A 23,260-nucleotide genomic window follows, 5' to 3' on the forward strand; every position below is an offset into this window, starting at 1 on the left:
TTGCTGAATTAATAGCAAAGTTGTAAATGTATTTTTACTGAATACACTGCTTGGAAGAGGCCGTAATGTTGTAAAATTACATACAGTAAAATTTAAAATAATAAACCAGAACATAGGATTTCATCTAATCTTTGGTAATTTTGCTATAATTTAAACCAGGCGCACAGTGGAAAAGTAAAGCCCAGGTCTAAGGACGTTAATGAACGCGAGCTGTAGGAATGAAGAGGAGCCAGTTCTCTCTCGGATTAACCTCAAACCTTTAAATGATTTGACACAAGCCTCTAATTGAGTCCTAACGTAACCTTTGGAAATTCCTTTCTTATTTTTCACCTCAGACGCCTCCACTCGGATTTGTTTTATTGTGTTTTAATCTGAAAGCTGCTTTGTGCACCTAATGCATGAGCCAGTTAATAGCAATCAACTTCCTATTTTTGTGTCCACTTCCAGATTATCTTGTGTCTTGAATGTGGGATAAGTAGAAGTTGGAATGTGGAGTTTGATAAGAGTGCTCGGTGTGTGAGGGGCGCATGCTCTCTGTAGCAGCTCACAGCGCCGAGCTGTGCGTTCACTCAGCGCTCTGCCATTGTACTGGAGCAGCTGATAGAAATACTGGAATTTCCTTGTCATAGCTTCAGCGCCGGACTTTCTGGGGTGAAATGGTAAATTGTGAATTTACTGGTGATACGTAAAAAGAAGTAATCAAATGATCTATTGAAAAGAAAAATAAATATTATTGACTATAATTATAATTTACAAAGTCCCTGACTCTTTGATTGTGATTTCCATTAATTGTGCCCTGTTTTTTCCTCTTTGTCTGTTCTCTGTTTCAGGATGAATTTCATCCCTTCATTGAGGCCCTTCTCCCTCATGTTCGTGCCATTGCCTACACATGGTTCAACCTCCAGGCCAGAAAACGCAAGTACTTCAAGAAGCACGAGAAGCGGATGTCCAAGGATGAGGAGCGCGCGGTGAAGGATGAGCTCCTGTGTGAGAAGCCTGAGGTGAAACAGAAGTGGGCGTCCCGGCTGCTGGCCAAGCTGCGAAAGGACATTCGGCAGGAGTACCGCGAGGACTTTGTCCTCAGTGTGACGGGGAAGAAAGGCCCGTGCTGCGTGCTCTCCAACCCCGACCAGAAGGGCAAGATCCGCCGCATCGACTGCCTCCGCCAGGCCGACAAAGTGTGGCGTCTGGACCTGGTGATGGTCATCCTCTTCAAAGGCATCCCTCTGGAAAGTACAGACGGAGAGCGCCTGGTCAAATCCCCCCATTGCACCAACCCAGCACTTTGTGTCCAGCCGCACCACATCACAGTATCGGTCAAAGAGCTGGACTTGTTCCTGGCATACTATGTGCAGGACCAAGGTAGGTCCGGCCTGTTTGTTTTACTGTGAGAGAGAGAGTGTGAGAGAGGCTTGGCAAGGTCAAGGGTTACATGTGTTACTTTTTGGCAGCGCCGCAAACGCTGGCCAAGAACACAAGTGCGGTCGCCAGACAAATAAACAAGGAATGGATGAGTCTTCTGACAATCACAAAACCTGCAAATCATGCTTTATATCCTATAATATACAGATGAAAATATATCATATGAGCCGTAACCTTAATGTTATATTGTAATAGAATTAATAATTGTAATAATATATAAAATCATACACACTCCAGAGATTCAAGCGGAGTAAGGGTCTATCAACTGAATGTTGCAGAAACAAGTTAAATATCTCCTGCACCATGTTTTGTAAACATAAAAATAGATTTCAGATGAAAGATTCAAATGAAAGAATAGTACACTTATTTTTAGACCATTAATAAAAACATTTTTACTGATTGTTGGAAGTCTCAATGAGCTGTCAGAAATAATTATTAGTAGTTAAAAAAGCAGGTTATATTCATTTTGTTTAAAAAAAAAAGTTTTATCATTGTGTCATGTATTTCTATTTTAAATTCATAGAAATATTTTGTTGGTCATTGAAACTGAAATTCACACTGTCCATACTACGCTTCAAATTCTGCTGCGGTATATAGGCCACAGAAGATCTTTTACACAGATTCAGGCAGTTTCAAATGTCGATATATAGCACTGAAATTCTCAAATGTCTCATACATTGAAGCACGTGGGAACCACCACCACCAATATTTTGGGAAAAGGCGTTGTATGGCTAGCTCATTACCATGAAAGCCTGGGCGCCATTTTGTGTGATAAGTGCCAGGGAAAGCAGAAGGCACAGCACACAGACAATAATGGTTGCCACTGGCACCGGGCTTGGCATCAGAGCTTCTTTTGTGTCTTTTGTGGATGCCACCGTTTTCTGCTTTGCATCCGTTGCATTCTCATCTGTTCAGTGCTAACTAGATTTCTCTTTTTAAAATAAAAATTATACATTAGTGGGTTTGCTTCACATGTGCTGACTGTGGCAGCTGTTCCTTTAGAAAAATTGCTCTGTTGTGATAAACTAAAGTATAAAGTCATTAATAATGTAAAATGCAGAAGTCCATTATTTAGAATAAAGTGTAAATCTCCTGTTCGCAACTACACAAATAAATTCATTCTGATCCAGCGTTACATTACGGATTAGAGTGATTACTCTTCGCGTCCACAAAATTTCTGCCGCCAGAAACTTTGGCAAAAAAGAAAATAGCATTCCTTCACTGGATCACAGACACAGGCATGCTTTTCTTCGGTTTCGTTTTTGCATCTTTTTCTTTTCTTAGTTACCAAGCAGTGCCCGTCTCGAGACAATGCAGCCATATTGTGGTAGCGTGCGGCGCGCCGCCATTTTGTTTTGCACTGTGCCAGGGAGGCAGGCGAATCACCAGTAATGGTTGTTAGAGGTTTGGAGGTTGGCATCAAACCCTCTTTGTCTGCTTGCAGCATGCCTTTGATTCGTTGGTTGGCATCCGCAATGCAGTGGGCACATTGGAAAGTTTTTTGACAGTGGCAGAATGGAAGCCGATGCCTTTGTTCTGCTGCAACTGAACGAAACAAACAAACATACAATCAAACACAAAGAAAGTAGCGACCGGCTTTGGCTCATGCCGAATGTGAAGTTGGTGCAAAGCGCTAAAATGGTCCGCTCTGAGCTTTTAATATTGTACTCTCCCAAGTCTGTGCTGGCAGCCCAACAGTTCCACACTGTTAGGTAATTGAGTAACAAAAAGTAAGGAGCCGCTGCTATTTACAACAGGACTCTTTCTTATTTTTGCTCAAATCAATAAGTTCAGAGTGTATTTGTTTGAGATTCTGGCGGGTAGCTGCTCAAAAAGGTCGTGCGGTTGGCAGTGAGAGCTGTGTGAGAATGGAGAGGGCACTCAGCCCCTTGTTGTGGGGCAGGGCGTGTTGAGCCCGGCGGAGCGGCAGCCCCATGTGCATGCCCAGATGAATGCCCGCTGGGACAGGGCCGGGGGCAGAAGTGGGGGTTGTGCCATCCATTGTGCCAACTGGCAGCTTGTGTTCAATACAGACCCTGCTCTCTCACTTGGCCGTTGTGGTTGCTGACACTTTTTTGAAATCAAGTGATACCAAAATTAAGAACAAGAATGGCGTTTGTATTTCTTTTCCGAAACCTTCTTCTCTCCACCTGGATTCATATTCCAGTTTGACGAGCTGGTGGAACCCGGCATGTGGATAACTGTCATGTTAGGGCACGTTTCAGGTTGTTAGCTTCTGCAGTTCTGCAGCACCAGATTTGTTTATTTTTCTTCTTAACAGTTAGGGCTTTGTTTAGATATTTTTAGTAGATAACGAAAAAAGATGTGACTCATTATTGATCATTTTACTTTCACACAAAACACAAGGAGTTAGTTCAGTGCACTCTTGTACTTAAACTGGGTGATAAAAATATCAGGGGACTTTTCCAGTGGTTGAACGCAGTGATGAGAATAGCTGGGGTTATCCTCTGCTAGTATAGAAGTCAAGGTCAAGCAGCTTTCCCATTACTCTCAGGCTTAAAGTTAACACGGCCATAAAACATCATTATCCGGACTCCCCCTACATCCCCTGACGTAACTCTTTTCACACCGTCATGATAGTTTGTAGAAATGGATGGATTACCTCCCCAATTCATGCTCCCCTTGTTAACGGACACCCTGTTTTACGAGCGCCAGACTTAACCTTTGATCCCCGGGTCGCGACCTTTGCCGAGAGATGTGGCAGGGTGTCCTCTGAAGTTTAATTGAGCAAAGCAGATCAGTGGAAACAGGCCTGGGGCACGTGCAGGAGGAGGTGGTGCCTAAAGGGGGGTGGTGGGGCAGGATCATAAGCCCCCCTTGTTGACCTTGTCAGCGGAGGTCAGACCACGGCAGTCGCGGAGCACCGGTGGTCTCCTGGCAACTGTTTGCCTCCAGTCGTTCTGCTTGAGCTGGTGGTCCCCTGGTTCAGTGACCTCTTCTGAACCTTCAAGACACTATAGGCTTTGGCTGATCAATAGTTCATTCAATATACACATTATATTGGCTAAAACAACTGTATAAAATTGTGTAAGCATGTATGAAATCAGAATTACTTTTTTCATTATGTGCTGTAAATGATCATTTCTTAAACTATATGGAACTGAAAGCTTATTTGGGAGAATTGTAGATATATGTAAAATAAAAAATAAATAAATACTCTGAACTTAAGTCAAATTAAATCAAGACTTAATTAGATCTAAATAAAAACTTCCTCTGAATAACAAGAAGATAGGTGTAATCCAAGATATTCAAGATCACTTAATTGCCCAGTGTTTCAATTTTAATATTTAGACCCAGAAATCTTCAGATAAAGAGGTATTTCCGAAGCCTTAGCTGCCGAAATGTTCCTACCACTGCAAGTCTGCGAGTCTTTCCACTTTTAATATTTAGCCCCATAAAATATATTTTTACATACATACATACATACATACATTCTGTTTTCTGAAATTTTGTTTGCTGAAATGAAGCAGTTAAAGTATGTGAAACCTAAAGCTTTTCCTGTCTTCAGTCTTGTCTGTTGCTTAGCTTGCTGTGTGGGGCCTTACTTTCCGGCCGGCTGCCTGGGGGCTGTGGTCAGTGCGGAGGTCACAGTGGTGGTCTAGTGACGAAGCATAACATCCATCTCCTGCGATCTCCTTATCCTCCTCAGCCATCACAGATCACACACAGACATACTCCCCTTCACTCTCTTACTCTGCCTTGACTTTTCCATGTGCACTAGGCTGGGAAAACTTACAAATCCACTTTCCTTGATATTAAAAACATCATTGAACAGCATAGTAATGATACGAATCATTTCGATTTTTCCAAAAATTGCAAAACTCATGAAATCTGAGACTAAAGCGGAAATCAAAAGCTTATCCCTACTCAAGTCTAAAATGGTAAAATATCAAATCATATAAGTAGGACCAAACCAGTAACCTCATCATTACTCAAACATATTTATGATTTTCAACAGTTATCTCATAAAACAAGATACAAGACTTCTGACAAATCAGGAATCAAAAGCTGATTCAGCTCATGTCTAAAATTTAACTGTACCAGTCTCAAGAACAAAATACAGACTAAATCAGAACAAAATCAGGACACAATCAGCCATAACCACCTCCTACAGCAGGACTAAACTAGATGAAAAGCAAATAGACACCATGGCATACCAGAAATATAGCATTTAAAAACCAGGACTAAACCATGACTAAATAAGTACTGAAAAAGAAACTAAACTACACCTCGTTGTAACTAATGAAGCATCACGCTCATCTTTCTATGTGGGGTTTTCCGGCCTTTAGTCCCTTATCCTCCTCTGCCATCAGGAATCACCCCGCGGCACGCTGCCTGGACTCTCTCTCACTTTCCCTCTCCTTCCCTCTGTTTCTCTCTCTCTCTCTCTCTCTTCTCTTTTCTTTTTCCTGGCTTTCCCTCAAGTACGAGCCTCCTACCATGACAGCTGTCCCAGGGTGAAGCACTTGGCCGGAGAAGGACCAACTGGGCTAAAGCCAGCAACAAAACTTACACACGCTACTCTACTGTTTTCCTCATTATCTATCTAATTACATTACATAACCCCAGATACATGTTTTATTTTATTTTATTGGTCCGTTTCTTGTCTTCAGATTTTGCTGAAATAAAACCATTTGGGAAAAATCTCTAAAGCAGGATTTTTGGAGTGATACAGAAAAAGTCTTCATTGTGAACTGTACAACCTCATGCTTAGCTCCTATCTGGACTTCCTTATTAGTATGCAATAGAGCCTGCGGTGTCTGGCTACCTCTCTCCCAGAGCCATAACCTATCGAACACATTCTCTCTCTCTAATCCACTTAGAACTCCCTCCCAGCTACACCGCTTTGCCTTATTGATTTCCGCTTCCCACTAAATGTCTTCCCGATCTCTTTCTCTCTCTTAACCCGCAAGCTATTTATGTTTGCGATGTTTCTTTCTTTCGCCCGCTTCTGTTCTCATTGTGTGTTCTTTGCTCTCTCTTTCTTTCTTTTTTTTTTTTTTTTTTTTTTTGCAAGATTTTTTTCATGTCATGTCTTTTTGGGTATGCTTTTGACCGCGTTGTGTCTTCATCTGACTTTCTACTGTGGGTTTTTCTTCCCTTCAAATGCCTAACCTGAGAACATTTGCCCAGCTCTGTGTGGCTCTTGTGTTATTAGCAGCGGGGTTTAGCGCCGGCAAATACCTCAAGGCTTAAACAGGCCGTGTTACCTCCTTAGCCCTTCTTTTGTGCGCCTTGTGTACATAAATCTCTATGGAAACGAGGCTAGTCCGCGCAGAGGGCACAGACAAATGTGGATGCTTTTCTTTTGTACTAAATTTACAACTCCTGCCTCCTCGACTCAGTTCCTTAAAATGAGACAGAGCTTGAACTGTGGGTATTAAACTTAGCAAAAACTAATACAGGAATGAAGCTTTTATTGATATTAGCTTGAGATGTTGTTAAGTACTCTTTAGGGCTGCGAAAGTTATCATAATTTCTTCAAATCATAATTTTAATGGATATAATTAGCAAATTGCAAAAGCTGCAATTGTAATAAATGGTAAATTTGTGATATAGTCTTTGTCAGTGTATAAAATCTATGGAGCTTATAGTTTATACCTCTACAAAAATGCTCTGAAATTATATTTTGTAAAGCAACTTAGAATGTCCAAAAGGCTGAATATAAATCTCATGAAATCTGATGCATATTGTTTTATTAGTCTTACCTCAAATGTTAATATTTCTGTAGGTAATTTGAATTCGCTGTGTTGAACAAAAGCTCGACTTGTCTCACAACTTCTCATCAGAAAACTGCAATTAGAAAAACAAAGCACACCAATGACACCTGCACCACAGTTTGAGAACCGTCTGGTCCCTGGTTAAGACCTCACTACACTTTCCCAGGCTTTTTGGTCGAGAGAGGACCCCCAAAAGCATTTTCAAATCCCCACGAGGCCACTTGACTGGAGCACCGGCACCTCCCACTCCTCCCCCACCCCCCTGTCTGTCTTCTGGTCATCCCAAATGAAGACAAATGGGTACATTCACCCCACCATCCCAAGCACAGAACTGTACCTCACTGTCCGAACTTACAAAAGCGACCATAACCATCTCCTTTTTACATAGAGCATTTAGTAGTACCATACAAGTAGCGATAGTTTGTGGCCCAGGTGGTTGCTCCAAAAAAGGAAGCTAATGTAAAGATGTTTTTTGACCTTTTATTTTCTCGAGTCAGCTAGAAAGAAAAGCACCCCTCAAGTACCAGACTAAGACTTTTTTTCTTCCCAAAAAGCCAAAGTCCTCTTAACCCAGGAAGGGGGCCTTGTGAACAACCAATGAAGGAGAGAAAAAAAAATGAAAAGAGGTTGTGGGGTAGGGGTGCAGGCAGGGACAGACAATCAGTGTGGTTGCCCAGGAGACACTAACTTCTCTGTACGGCGCCCTCTACCCACCACCACCCACCCCTACACCCCCGCTATCCCACACTGCTTTGCCCCATCAAAGTCTTTTCAGCTCAGACACTACCGATCAGTAGCCTGGAGTGATGGTTGTCTCCTCTTTTGTCTTGCTTGTACAGTATGGCCCATCGCTATGACAGCTCGACAAGACCTGGGGTGGACAAGGAAGAAAAAAAGTTGTGCGAAATGTACTTTTGGGTGGGCATGTTGATGTTTGGGAGGGGAGGGGGGTAGCGGCAATGGTGGATCCCCAGAGTATTTCTTTTTAGTGTGAGTGCGTAGGGTCATAGAGGGGATATGCTGTCTGGGGCTTGGGAATGGTCCGCTCCGAGACGCGCCCCCATTGAGTTGTCAAAGATAGGGGCAAAGCGCATTCACTCCTCCTTCGCATATGTCAAGTTTACACGTGGAAATGATGCCAAATTTTGGAAGCGTAAATGCAATATATTATTAAAAGGACAATAGGAATCATAAGGTTGTTTGTGTTGAGGACAGTAACATCAAAAGTAGGTGGTTTGGTTCGTTTTTTTGGAAAGACAACAAGGTTCCCAAGATGAATTAGATAGAGTTATTGTTCTCTTATAGTATATTTATAACTTTTAAACTTTATATTTCAAAATTTTACTTGAATAATAATAATAAATTGCAATTTTTTTTTAAAATCTCCTCTTTGACTTCAGCTTCAATGTGACAAAGTAATGCTCTTCCTCTTTCAATCATAGGGTAGTTATTTTAAGACAGCTGTGGTAGCTTTGACAACTAGTATTAGTAATTATTAGACTTTTCTATAAAACTATGTGACTTATAGAGTACTTTTACTACATGAATTATAGCATTTTAAAAGAACAATGCATTTAACTATATTCTTTTTTATTCTACTTCCACTTGTGCTTACTCCACTTGCTTATCATAGTACATATTGCGTCATAATTAAACTTAAATAACATTATTATGCCAAATCACTGACTCAGTAATATTAAAAATTATGAAATAGTGTTAGTCCAGTGCAGACATGTGTGTAGACATGTGTGTGGACATGAGAATAGGCCACTGTTTTTGTTTGGATTGATTAAAGCCTGCTGCAGCATTAACAGCATGGTTAATGAAGCCCGTTATTTTTACTGGGCAGGAGCAGGGCGCGTTTCCATGGTGCCCACTGAAAGCCTATATGATCTGGCTCCGGATAGCTTGAATTCTTCTTAAATTGGCCCTCTTTCTCCGGGCAGGCAAAAGACTCCAGCTGGTATTTTAGCCGCACATAACTCCTTGGGAAAAACGGTTTCTCATAGGCATAAGTTGTCAAGTACTAGCAATAGCTGTAGTTATTGTAATTATCTAAGAACTCAAAAGAATATTACTCAAGGAGATGTTAAAGTACTGGTAACAGGCAACACAGCTTTAGTTTTGTTTAGGACTAGCATTGTCACTAAAATACAAAAATTTCATACTCGATTACTATACTACACTACTCTACTCCAGAGTCCAATACCACAATGATAATTAAAAAAACATTCTTTATTTAGACAACAGATAAAGCCAGGGTGCTCTTATACTTGTTCTGATACAACGCAAGATCATTCTAAAGGTATTCAGGAATGTGACATTTTTAGTATGTACAAGTTCAGTATCTGATTTTCGATACTTTTGACAACCCTTAACAATCAAAGGTAACAAAGCAATAAAGGTAAACAAATTTTCTTACTATTTTACATTGTTAGTTGCAAAAAATGTGCTTAAATAGGGGTGTAACAGTAACCAAAATATCGTGATATCATATCGTCAAAAGTCTCAAAATAATATCGTGGGCCATCTCAATATATCGAATTACAGTTCCCTTTGCTTAAATCCTTTGTTATAGTTCAGAATCAACAAAAAAAAAACAAGGGAACTACATAGATCATGATCCTTTGCTTCATTTCAGCACAGACAGCATAAAAAAATTATGTTAGTAAGCACTTTAAATCTTAGTTCTTTGAATGATGACAGAAAATACAGACTGTCGGGGCATTTTAAAAGCAAAAAAATAGCATAGTCTCCACAAAATATTGCAATAAATATTGTACCGTGACATGCATATCGTGAAAATATTGCATCGAGGGATTTGGTATCGTTACACCCCTATACTGAAGTGAAATTCCTATTTTAAAAACCCTATTAGCTAAGTTTATGTCCAAATTAAATAGCTATAACTGCTCATTACAACCCACCACGATGCAAATACGAGAAACACATGCAAAAAATATGTTCTTTTATTGTGTTTGCTCACCTGCACTTGAGCTGAAAAAGCCTGTATTTAGACTCAATGAACCACAGTGGATAACAGCAGTGTTCTCCAGCCCGCGTTGCTAGAAAAATTGAAAGTGAGAGTGTTTTTAAAAGCTCTTGTTAGATTTAGTCAAGATTGTAATTAGGTCTCCAACATGTGCTTAGACCTACAAGCCACAATTACACCATGGAGCTGTACCAAAAAATAACTTGGGCATTCCTTTTTTAAGCCTTACAGCCATGGAAATTACCGGAACAATAGGTCATTAGATCTTGATTGTGTTGCTGTATCCATGTAAGTCATGTTTGGCAAAATAAAATGCTGAGTTTGTTTAATTTCAGCTGGGGCTAATAAGTCTATGATGTAAGAGCCAGTTGTTTCTTGTTTTTATTTTTACCATGTGTATTCTGGGGTTCCTATTGGATGAAACCGTTTTGATAATGACCCAAGATGACCTAAATAACTAAAGCTCTAACTCTTGATGCGTACATGGGAGTCTGCACGGCGTTTCCCACGAACATATTCATCTACTTACACAGTTCACAAACTATTAGATGCCTTGGCAGATATTTTTTCTCTCTAGATTTTTTGTAAAACCTCTGGCTGTAACTTGGGTTGCCATGTGTGTCTTGTTAAGGGCAGTTATGACAAATGGCAGCAGCTGTACAAACTAATCTCTCTGTAGCTTTCACACATGGCGCCCAATTAACAATGGACCACTGTGGGGCCCTAATCCGCGGAGCAGCCATCCTCCGGTCCTGCTCGCCCAGCCAAGCGCCCGTCCTGCCACAGCCCCTAACTCCATTCAGATGGGAGCAGGGTGCGCAATCATGGGACCCATCAGTGTGCATGTTGGGACTGCTGGCTTGTATTTGCATGTTGTACCTTTGTAACTAAACTGTGCATGGGGACTTGACTTGGATTTGGTTTTACTCTGAGTCGACTTGATTTGAAAGGGGCTATGGTGTTTCTTTAGCCTGATTCATCAGCCGGTTTCACTTTGTGGAAACCGTCTGACCTCGCAGCATTAGAATTCGTTCGCTCGACGGTAGGCGGGTACTTTTTTTCATTTAACCAGTCGCTGCTATTTGGTCATGACATATGTAATGCGCTTGGAAATGGCCTCGCTAGATGCTGCACTAGCTATCCAAACAGTTAAACGTAGACCCAGAAGAACTTCACAGCGAGCGGCTGGCTTTGGTGAAATTTACTGGTTCTTTTGTCCCGTGAAACTACAACAACAAACACATACAGAAATAGCCATCAATATCTGTGCCAAATAAATTACAAATTACAAAAAGCACCAACAATTAAAGTAACAGTCAGTTAGCATAACGGTTAGCATAGCGAAACTAGCATATGAATTGCGGACTAATTTGCATAACAATGTCGCACCAAAAACATGCTAACTTGTACACTTCAAAAACAAAAGACAATACCAAAGGTGTACAATCATGTTTCACCGTGTAATACTCACAGACGATGCTTGAACAAACACCAAAAAGAATCACCAGAACGGAAGGGTGGCCATTTTGGTGGAGTGAGGCCTGAACAACAACTTCCTGTCTAACATTCTTCATCTACTATTATTACCACAGGAATAAATTAAAGCAGCCACTAGATGACGTAATTTAGCAATCAATAAACATAAGACAATTAAATACAGTAAACATAATAGCACCACTAATGGGGCTAACTGGTATATTAAGCTTTTCCCAAATCTTGTAGGAGGAAGGGAAATAACATCTTTCCCCTTGATAAAGTTCACCAAACATTCTCTTTGTTCCGACATTAAATCCTCGATCTCAGGAATCGTTGCCAACACAGAATGTTTGACTCTTTGCTGATTGGCTGGTGCCCGAACTCGCACTTCTGGGGTTTTTGTGAACCGTCTAGTGTATTCTGATTCCTGACCTAATTGCTGGAGAGAAATGAAATTGAGCGGAGGCATTAGGTGGCCAGCCTGACTAGTGTTTCTTGGGTTGTAGAGTTGCAAGATATGTTACCAAATTTCAGATTCAGATTTAATTTATTGTCATTGCACTTGTACAAGCACATTACAATGAAAGTTTTTGCAGTTTTAGCATCTGACCAGTGTGCAATCAGCAAGTATTAAATAAAAACATACATATGACAGAATATTATAAAACAGACGTAGGTATATAACATGAGCATTTTATTTAAATTTGTTTGTTTTTGAATGTATATGTGGGTTGCAACATGCCACTGGCAGAGATTAGCCCCACCGTTCTATCAGTTTGCCTCAGGACAGTAGTTTAGCATCCCCAAGTCTGCAAACAAATAATGCATAAATTATAATTGAACTCTCAAAATGTCCTCCTCTTAAACTTTACTTACAGTTAACTTGCATTTTAAAGGTGCACTGTGTAACCTTTTGGCTGGGGATCCGGCACTTGCTTGTTTCTATGGATATGCCATTGCTCTGCCTGGAATTAAACAGCTAGAACCATCACCAGAAAAGTTGCACAGTGCACCTTTAAATCTTCACTTCAGTGACTCTAAAACTGATGCCTTCGCTCAGATACTGTAGCCTGGATTCGGTTATGAGCCATGATAAAAGGCGCTGAGTATTTTAAGTACACTGGAGTGGTAGAACTAACCCATGTATACTGCTTATGGGCATATAGGCATTACCATAGCTGCAGCTGCTCTTGATAGATTTAGTAAAGTGGATTGAGGAGCAGTGGGTGGGAGCTATGTGAGCGTGAATGTGTGTGTGTGTCTTATAGTGATGCTGTCATTGGGCATATTTCCAGTAGTTGATGATAAACTGCTGTTTTCTTGGGGCCCATGCGATCGTACTGTGTAATGTACTTATATGTGGAGGCAGAGTGCACCAGGTTCCCCACGCTCTCATGTTAATGTATGTAAAGGCCGAGAAACCTGAGCCAAGACTCTTTACTTAAGTCTTCGTGTAAACTTTGAATTTGCTCCAACATAACTACTACACATGCACAAGGCAGCGTTTAAAACTTTCCTCAAACCTTAAATATGCATACACGTGTAAAGGTCTAGGCTATGAAGTAAAAAGGTGTATTAATGTGCAAAGAAATAAGTAATACTAGAAGAATGCAAGCGGATGGACTTCTGCCAAGCACTAGTTGCAAAAGTATATAAATACAGTGGTGCCCATATTTGGATACAAACTGGAGGATTTTTTTTGCTGCAAAACCCTTATATGTCACAATCCTAAATCAACATAAAACATAAACTCAATACTTTCCCTATTAGGGGTGTGCAAAAATATAAAAATATTGATATATCGTATTGTTTAATGTGATGATACAGTATCGATATCATGTGCTGCTGTATCCATATATTACCAAGAGTATTTTTTGGTATATTTTACTCAGTTATTTTGTTACAGCGATAAAGTTTAGTTGCTTGTTTGGAGGAAGGAAACTTTTTTTATTCAACACATTTGACATATTCACTTTTTTGATGATTAAAATGTTTGTGTTTCATATTAACTTTACACAAGAAGTGGTTTTAAGACTTTTAGTATCACAGCCATGAGTTGGGCTTTATTTTTTATTGAACTGCATCAAATCGATTAGAAATATATTGCATAGAATAGAAAGCTCACTGTATGGAGATATGTATCAAAGTATATATCGCATCGGCAACTTATTAATGATACCCAGCCCTGTTCCCTTTTACTGTCCAAAGTAGGTCTGTCATGATAATTACTGTATAGACTAATTGTTCAATTTATGATAAATGATAAAAAATATCATTTTTGGGGGTCAATATTTATTGTGGATAAGTTTTTTTAATGCAGTGTGATAAGATTTGAGCTGTAGAAGGTTGAATTATGAAGTAAAATTACACAAAATAGTGTGTGCTGCTATTTATTTATTGCAGTACAATATTGTATATGTAGTTTGTAAGTGTGGTTTTTGTGAATAATTCTGCTTTATGGTTTGGTTTCAATATTATCGTTTATCATTTATATTTACTTCAGAACTATATCATACTTCAGTCCTAGTCCAAAGCCATAATCTACTTGCACTGTGTAGCTTCTAAGGTGGAGGGTCCGCTATCTGCTTATCTCCATGGAGATGTGAGTTCTTTGCCTGGAATGTTCCACAGCACGGCATTAAGCATTTCTCCCTTTTGTTCAATTACAGGCTTAAAAATACCTTAAAAACATGAATTTGACCCTGTGCAGGCTTACTTCCCCATAGATCTATTCTATTCTATCAGTATTATTTCCATACTGTGGAATAATCAAGGCAAAACAGTAATATCAGTAATACCCTCCACCTAAAAAGTAACGCAGTGCTCCTTTAAGCTGCCTATTTAATACTGTATAAGTTCTATTTAAACCCATAAATGTTAGAAATTGACCAGACCAGAGTGTGACTTGTTGTTTTGACATTTTCCCTGCTCGGACAACAAACAAAGCTGCAGACAGGAGCAGTAAAAGTGGGCGGTGAAAGGTCGACGGACATCAGGAAGGCGATGCAGTCCCTTGCCAAATCTATGACATGAATGAAACAAATGGACATAAAAAATGAAAATGGTTGGGGTGTGATCTCTGGCAGGCCACTGTGAAATCGGTGCCAACTTTTATGAATGGCAAAACCGCTGCTGAGCTCATAAAAAAGGGAAAAAAAAGAAGAAAGAATTGACTTTTTTTTTTTTTTCTTTTTTAATCTGCCATCCAAAAATAATTAAGCAACGCAGGCCTTCTGGTGAGTCTGGGGGAAGCCACAAGACACTTGACTAATACCACAGCGCAGAGGGGGACGGCATCACACTGAAAAGATGAGGAATAAAGGCAATTTTGGGGAAAGGGGGCTCTACTGTTATCCGATAGACAGCTATTTATCAGCATCAATATATACAAATATGCAGGTTTAAGCTAGATGTGAATTCAAAATAATAATATAATAGACAATCTTTCCAAAATTCCAGCATCTTTTGTAAGTCAGATCCTGTTTTATACTTTAATGATTTAATTTTAGTGGGTTTAGTACAATTTGTCTTTTATATGTTTACATTTCTTTCTGATCTTTTTAAAATTCATTTTAATCAATATATACAAATCACTTTTATTCATTTATTTATTTCTTATGCTAACTATACTTCCCTTGAACAGGATGAGATGATGGAAAGAGCAGGCCGGGGGTCAGATTTATGTTTATATATAGGACTTGATCAGGGAAGAGGACAGGACACCATGCACCCTATCACGTACACCACATCTAGCATGACAACAAGTATTCAGTCTGCAAAACTGTGAATAAAAGAACTGTTGAAGTATCTTAGCTGTGTACCTGAGAGACAGCCATAGTACAAGGTCTAGGCCAAAATTATAATGTATTTTATATAGGTTAAATAGTATTATAACGGATGCCAGAAACAGACAGTTATTTTGGTCACTATTGACTGAACTATATCTTGAATGAATATAAATAATTTGTCTTATATTTCTTCAGTCACCTGTTCTATCAGAGTGATACACAGAATAGTATGTTCTGTCTCCAAAAGTGTATTATTGTCCAGTATAAAGAGAGGAAACTGGGCCAAGTCCTGGTCCCATTAGGTCTGAGAGCCGAGTGCACGAGCTGTCCGTAAAACTAGTCTTAATCCTACTTCCTACTTAAATCTGAAAGTTAAGACCAGTCCATATTACTGGTAAGAGAGAGCTAGCAGGCTGAATCATAGTAGGTCAGGTGTGTGATAAATGTTTATGAAGACCAATCACTTGATTTGAGTTCACCCCGAGCTACGCCCCCAAGATGTACTTCAGGGCTGCAATGTAATGGGCAGAAGCAACGTATGAGGTCAAATTTTCTCTAAACTTCAGGCTCTCCCATAGAACTCCACTGAGTTTGGTTCAACCCAGTGAACTCAAAGGGCAAACACATGAATCAAATAAAGTGATATGATATAATTATACTTTATAATTGTCATAATTATAATTATGATATAAAGATGTAATTTTTTGTATCTGGGTCAAGTTAAGGAGTTACACACTTATGGCCTCTACTGACCAGCCACCACTGCTAGAGGCTTATGATCCAGGTTCAATGTTCTGCATGTCTGGCTTTTTGCAGAGGAGCTCCACATGTATTCCGTATTATCAGAATGATATTATTGCAATATTAATTACAGCCATATACATTTTTGCCATGACAAATTTGTTCACTCTGTTTTTGAATGTCCTGGTTAGTTTTGCCTTGGTTTATGCTCCAAACCTGTTGTTTTAGGTTAGATTCTATATTCGTGGGTTGCAGATTCCTGTTATGGGGAACTTGAGGACTGTTAATCATTCAAAGTTTTAGTTTTAAATTGTTAATTGCTATGACAACGGTCTTAATTTTTCATTATTCTGAAACCCATGGAAAGTTTGGTTTTACATGTTTGTTTTGAACGTACTGAAAAACATTTTACATCTTTCTGCAAGGTGCCTTTTCCGTATTATGCAGCTCTCATTTGCAGAAGCAGGACTTAGCCATAGCACTACACTGTTGCTTTTGTTTCAGTTGTTTTATGGGCCATTTTGTATGCCATCAGCATCACCTACCGTTCACAAAGCTCCCTCTGTTCTCAAGCGAAATGCTCCAAAACAAAAAAGTGCTTTCCCCATTATGGCAAATCAAAGCAACGTTATCAACGATCAACATATTCTCACCAAGAGACACAGCCCAGAATAATGCCCCATTGACTGATACTGCCTGCCAGGGCAGTCGCGCCGATTTCTGAAGAAAAGACTAGTGTCACAACTCGAAGACTCCCCCTAAACCCACCCAATACCCACTGTCACTGCATTTCCTACAGGATGGTGTGAACCTTTTCTTTTTATTAAAATTACATAATTTCCTACAAGATGGTGTGAAAATGTTCTATTTATCACACATTACATCTTGAGGTCTTCTTAATTCATACTTGTAATATTTCATACCAAGGGAAAAAAAATACTCAACTATATTAAAAATTATAGATGTAAGAAGCCAGAGATAAACAAAAATGTAAACGAAAAATATTGAGTATTTTTAACTTGAAAAGGCCATTGCCAAACTGACAGCACTTTCCTATTTCAAAATGAAACAATTATTACAAGGTCCATTCTTTATCATAACCACCCTTTTCTTCTAAGACAGAGTGAGATGATGAAGTAAAGTGACCAGAAATTGTTGTCAAACTTTGAAAAATTTGGGAATAAATTGAAATGGCCTCTCTATATTCCCCCACGCTGTATGTCTTAATACTTGTGGGATCTAAAAAGGGGAGGGGTCTTGGCGGAGGGTGTATTGTTAGAGGTGGCTGTTCCATGCTGGCGTGGGGGTCCGTGAGGGAGAGGAGGGGGGTGAGAAGGACCATCACCTGCCAGACTACTGGAATGTTAATGCCGTGGCGCTGATAATTGGATTTTGTACACACCGTCTGTGAGGAACATCCAGCAACTTTAGGCCTATTATTGTCCCAGCCCAGCCCAGGACCCTCAATAGCCCCTAGTCTAATGTTTATACAAGCACTCACTTCTCAATAAGGACTGTTTACAATGTGTGTGAGTGGAGTGGGAAGACTAGAGTGTCAGATTATCAAGATTGGGCAAATAGAAAGAGATTTGTCCAGCCCTAAAGTTGGATTTCCAGTCAGATTTTTAACACAATTTTTTTGGCACTGAAAGCTGTGTTGATATTATGCTCTCTGGACTTCCTTTTTCCAGCGAGGCTTCGGCACCACCCACTTACAGGTCAGAGGTCATGAGGAAACGTAGCGACGGGGCGTGTGTGAGGCGTACATGATCCCGGGATCATTAGGGAAGTTATGGCTCTTGTTTTGTGAAGGGGAGAGAGGAGAGGAGAGGGGAGAGGGCCGTGACGCACTGCTTTCCCCCCTCGCTTTGGCCTCCTGTGCTATTTCCACTGTAACGGCTTGAGCTGGTTAAAACGTCTCAGGCTGCACTGACCTAAATTCCACATATTCACCTCAGAAGACCCTTAGCCTTAGCCAGCCAACTGTTTTTCGCCTATGGTCTGCTCCATTCTGCGGACGTACACTTTGTTTGTCTTCAAAAGTTCTGCTTCCTGTACATAAGGAAGCCATGTATGAAAACAGTTATTCCCAGCTGTAATGCTTCCCCCACTCCAAACAATGACAGAGCCTTTTTCGTTTTTGGCACACATGCTCATTGTGGTTAGATAAACAGCCACTAATTGCATTTAATCTCTGTTAAAGTAAGGCATTTGGAACAATTACTTTGGTATGTTTACAAAACAGCTGTTGTGGGGAATTTTATTCTCGCTTTTGGTCTTAAATTTAATTCATTTGGTTTTGTCTCACTGGTTAAGAAAAAAATAAGAAAGTCACTACATTAACTTGTGCAATGAGTTATATCTGCTGACATCTACATTTGTTTAAGTTTGTGTTTTTGTTTAGAGATTCTATATTACACCAAATTTGACTCTTGTGATCTTTTAGACTTGTTTATAATATTGTTATCTCCTCAGAAACATACCTGGAGTTGTCTCCAGAAGCTTAAAATGCTCTGTTCCACCTTGTGATATCATGAAGCGGTAGTTTTAAGTTTTAAGTTAACAGCTATATTTTACCTTTTGTTCAGTAGAGATTGGAAATTCCATGGCTAAAATTTTCCTAATGATTCTAGTGAAGGTGTATGCAGTTTAAAAACACAGTGGTGCACTTCCTGTATCACCACATGACATCACAAGGTGGAACAGTGTTTTCTGTTTGAGAGAAAAACTCTTAAATATTTGTTGCTGTTTTTTGTAATACTTTTCCCAGGCGCCCCATGTGCTGCCCACTGCTCCTGAATGGATGGGTAAAATACAGAGGACAATTTCCCAACAGGGATAATAAAGTACTATAAAACAAAGTACTAAATATGCAGGGTTTGTGTGTTAAACATGTGTGAATGAAACAAAACACAACTCCAGCTATGTTTGTGATGAGCTAAGAACATTACAACACATCAGAAAATAGCTAAATTTAAGCATTTCTTTCTGTGTTCCCTTATGAATCACAGTTCATAAATATAGTAAATAATTTAGCCTCTACATTAGTCCATTGATTTTCTTGCTCTTGTGAATGGATTTTATTCCTGCAGGTCAGAAATAGTAACAATTAATCTTTAAAGCTATTTAAACATCTCTTCTCTTTTTAACCTGGCAGAGTTTGTATTGTGTTATTGCATAAACAGTAGTCTGGAGTGGACAGCCACTTTTGGGCGATTGTAGCCATTTGAGGCTGAACTTCGGCCAAGTGGATGTTGTTGTAGAAGACGGCCAAGCACACGCCAGCCAACTGAAGCCCTGTGATCCAAGAGAAGAGAACGCACGCAGTCTGAGGATAGTTACTAGTGTAATTTTAGTCACATGATCATGATTTAGTTGTATTTCAGACAGTTTAATCCTAGTTTTGACATTGTGTAGTCCTTTTATAGACCTGCTTTAGATCTGGTGCTACTTGGAATGCCAATATTGACTTACCTACCAATTTTACACACTCAGGAACTGAAATGTGTGCAGTGAACTTTTTTAAGATGCAAACCCAGACAACAATCACAACTAAAACAGGTCTAAATTAGGAATGCACCGATACTGACATTTGATACTTGTATACTTGTATCAAATATCTGCACCAATACTGAGAAACGCTGGATCAAGTATCGGGCTACATAATATTAGTAAAGCCGATCTCCTCCTTGGGCCTTTAATTGGATGTAATAAGACTTTTTAGGCTGATTAATGTGAATTTTTATTTGTTCAAAGCTATTTTGTAATTATGTGAAGAATACATAACAGTTGTATAACACAGTTGGATCTGTTGTGTAATAAGGTAACTGTGTTTTAAGGAAATACAGTCCCTACACTGGTATCCGTTAATATCAGATATCTGCAGATACTTAAAAGGCAAAGCATTGATATCAGAAGTAGGGTTGTGCAAGAATATCAAATATCAATATATTGTATCGTTTAATGTGATGATACAGTATTGATATTGTGGGCTGCTATATTGATATATCACCTAGAGTATTTTTTGGTATATTTAGCAAAATTATTTTGTTACAGCGCTGCAGTTTTGTTGTTTGTTTTGAGGAATGAAACATGTTTATGCGACACATTTGACATTTTCACATTTTTGATGAGTAAAATGGGCATATTTCATATTAACTTTACACAAGAAGTGGTTTAACAAAGACTTTAATATCACAGCCATGATTTAGCCTTTATTTTTTATTGAACTGTATCGAATTGCTTCGAAATATATATCGTATTGAATCGAAAGTGCACTGTATCAAGATATGTATCGTATCGTGGCCTATGTATCGAGGCATGTATTGTATCTGCAACTTCTTAATGATACCCAGCCCTAATCAGAAGTGAAAAAGCTGGGTAGGTGCATTTCTAGTCTAAACCAGGACAATGACTGAACTGGGAGTTAATTAGTAAGAATGTAATGAGTACATCTATATAAATATTTCAGCCCCTAGCACGATAAGAATCCTTCATATCTTTAGTAATACCTGTCCCATAATTTGAGAACCACATCGCTGCAGTTGGCCTTTGTGACTTTGAAACTGTTTGGAATAACACGGCCAAAGTCTTGTAAGATCGCAGAATCACATCACTACAAACTTGTGATGAATTTGCTCTTGCTTTAGTGTGACCTGAAGTGCTGCATGTGTTCAGTATCCATGATGAGGTGTTGCAAAATGCGCGCTCGCTCCATATCTCTCCTGGCTCACCCACCACCTGTATAAACAACGCCGCTATTGCGAAACGGTTACAGTGAAAGACTCTTCCCGGCCTGTTGTCAGAATGAGGTCAGCGAACACTACTCCTTTCTCTCCCTTTTCCCTCTTTTGCTTTGGCATGTGCTGCTAGCTGTACTCTGTGTGCTAACCAACTATAACATTTGGAACCCCTATAGAAAGATTTAAAGGTTGCCTCTGGTTTACTTTAAGAATTCAACATTTTAAACATTATATTTAAGATGGTTACATTTGAGAGAAGACTGAAATATGAGTGAAGTTCTAACTGATCCAGAATATTTCTTCCGGTGGGCTGGACAACAGACAGCAAAAACTTATTTAAGTTAAGTTATAGAATCTATAGGTCTGTTGTAAGATGTTTTGGCTTGACATCATTTCATCCTTGATTATTTTACCCTATCATTGCCACACACAAGTCCTCTCAGTGACGCAATGGTTGCCTAAGCTTTACCTTAATTATTTTCAAACTCATTTAGATTTTTTGGACAAGCATTGCAATTTCAATTCGATTTGCAATTTATGTTTTTGAATTTGGATTATCTTCAGGTGGAACATTTTAAATATTCCATTTAAGAAAAGACTGAATTATGAATTTATTGAAGTTCTAGCAACTGATCCACAATGTTTCTTTAGATCCTAATCAAGTGAGCTAGAAAACAGATGGCAAAATTGTAATTAGTTTATGGAATCTATAGGTCTGTAAGATGTTTTCTACCATAGCTTGGCATCATTTCACCCTTGATCGTTTTACCCTATCATTGCCACACACAAGCCCTCTCAGTGACGCAATGGCCCCACATGTATCATTTGCTTGCTGGAGTAGGCGCAGCTAATCACCGTCGCGCACCCTGCACGAAAACGTCATGCTCCCAGAGGCACAGCTCCATGTCTGGGACGCTGTAACGGGATCTCCAGAGAGGAGCACAAAATGGGAGCTTTGTGTCCCAAGATTTGTCCAGACAAACCCAGATAAGAAAACCCAACAAGGGTGAGCCGAAGGAGCTTGTGCAAATAACCTTTAATCTAGGTCAGGCAATGAGATAGGGGCAGCGGCGGTGCTAGGCTAATGACCCGCAGTAATGGTGACGTCAGTGATACGGACCAAGTTAATGTGTTTGTAAGTAAGTGGCTATTTGTTTTGCAGTGTCTTTAGGTGGAGGGCAAATACACTGGGTAATTCTAAACTTAGTAGGTGGAGTTTTTGTGGAGCAAGCTGGAAATTGTTGAAGCGCTTCTATGCTGAATTTGCAAAGATTTCCTACAAAAATGAATATTCAGGCAGAAATATGGGAAGTTATTTTAAGAATAGGAAATACAGAATGGATTATTTTGGTGATTTTTTTTAAATATATACTGTAATTAGGTTATTCCTTTCCATTTTTCTCTTCAAATATTTCTACAGGAATCATCTGGCTCCCAAGTGTGTAGACACCAGATGACCTCTCAGGTTTTGTTTATATGATGACGGTCTGAACAGAAAACGCAAAAGTGGCGTCGTGTCTTCACTTTTTATTCCGCGTTTAGACGAGTGTTTTCGGGAGGACGTCTGCGCACATACAGTGATACAAAAGTGTGTGAAATTCAATTGGGTATGCACGCCAGGCGGCTCGGTGGTGACACTAGTTGGTGATGTATGTGATGTAAATGCGTAGGCAACGTGAGCAGATCTGACCAGAGTTTTGCGTCTTGGGCAGTGTAGACGAAAACGCTACAGCGGAGCGCATTCAACTTTTCCACTCTGGACGGTGGTTTCAGATTTTTGTGTTTTTAAGCCCCAAAAACACCATCACCGTCTAAACAAAAGGCACATCCGATAAAATATTTTGTCGTTTTTACCCGCAAGCGTTCTCATGTAAACAGGCCCTCAGACACCCTCTCCCTCTACATTTTTTAAACTCACTGACGAAGATTTTGTTGATACTTTGACTTTATAATGGGTCAACATAATGCGTTTACGAAAACCTTATGCTTTATAAATGCATAATTGTTAGGGATGTAGTGAAATTGTATTACAGTTGTATAACATTCTTGAGTCTCGTGTAATAATTGAACTGGTTTAAGGAAATAAGTGCCATTTTCCATTCCTACTCTAGTATCACTTAATATCGGGTATTGGCAGATACTTAAAATCAAAGTATCGGTACTGGCTTTGGAACTGAAAATGCTCGATCCCTAATAATTATGCTACATTTTCTTTTATGCCGGTGGATTTTTTCCTTGCATTTCTATCTGCGGTAATGGTGGAGACGTGCCCGACTCTCTGGAGGACAGTCATAACGCCTTTCCATCCCCTGCAGCTACCAAACTTGTGTCTTGCCACATTTTTCGACATGTCCCCAA

General features: G+C 39.5%; 1 protein-coding gene across 8 annotated transcripts in view; it reads left to right on the top strand.

Annotated features, from left to right (window-relative positions):
• The window catches only part of LOC110159339 (nuclear factor 1 B-type), a 111,350-nt gene that overhangs the window by 18,947 nt on the left and 69,143 nt on the right, over nt 1-23,260 (top strand). For all 8 annotated transcript variants that reach the window (XM_055156674.1, XM_055156673.1, XM_055156679.1 and 5 more), the window contains one exon: nt 831-1,362. In XM_055156674.1, the coding sequence (XP_055012649.1) occupies nt 831-1,362 (532 nt within the window). The remainder of the gene's footprint in view (nt 1-830; nt 1,363-23,260) is intronic.

The sequence above is a fragment of the Boleophthalmus pectinirostris genome, unplaced genomic scaffold (assembly GCF_026225935.1).
Source record: "Boleophthalmus pectinirostris isolate CB_2022bp ecotype Guang Dong unplaced genomic scaffold, ASM2622593v1 HiC_scaffold_20, whole genome shotgun sequence".
NCBI lineage: Eukaryota > Metazoa > Chordata > Actinopteri > Gobiiformes > Gobiidae > Boleophthalmus > Boleophthalmus pectinirostris.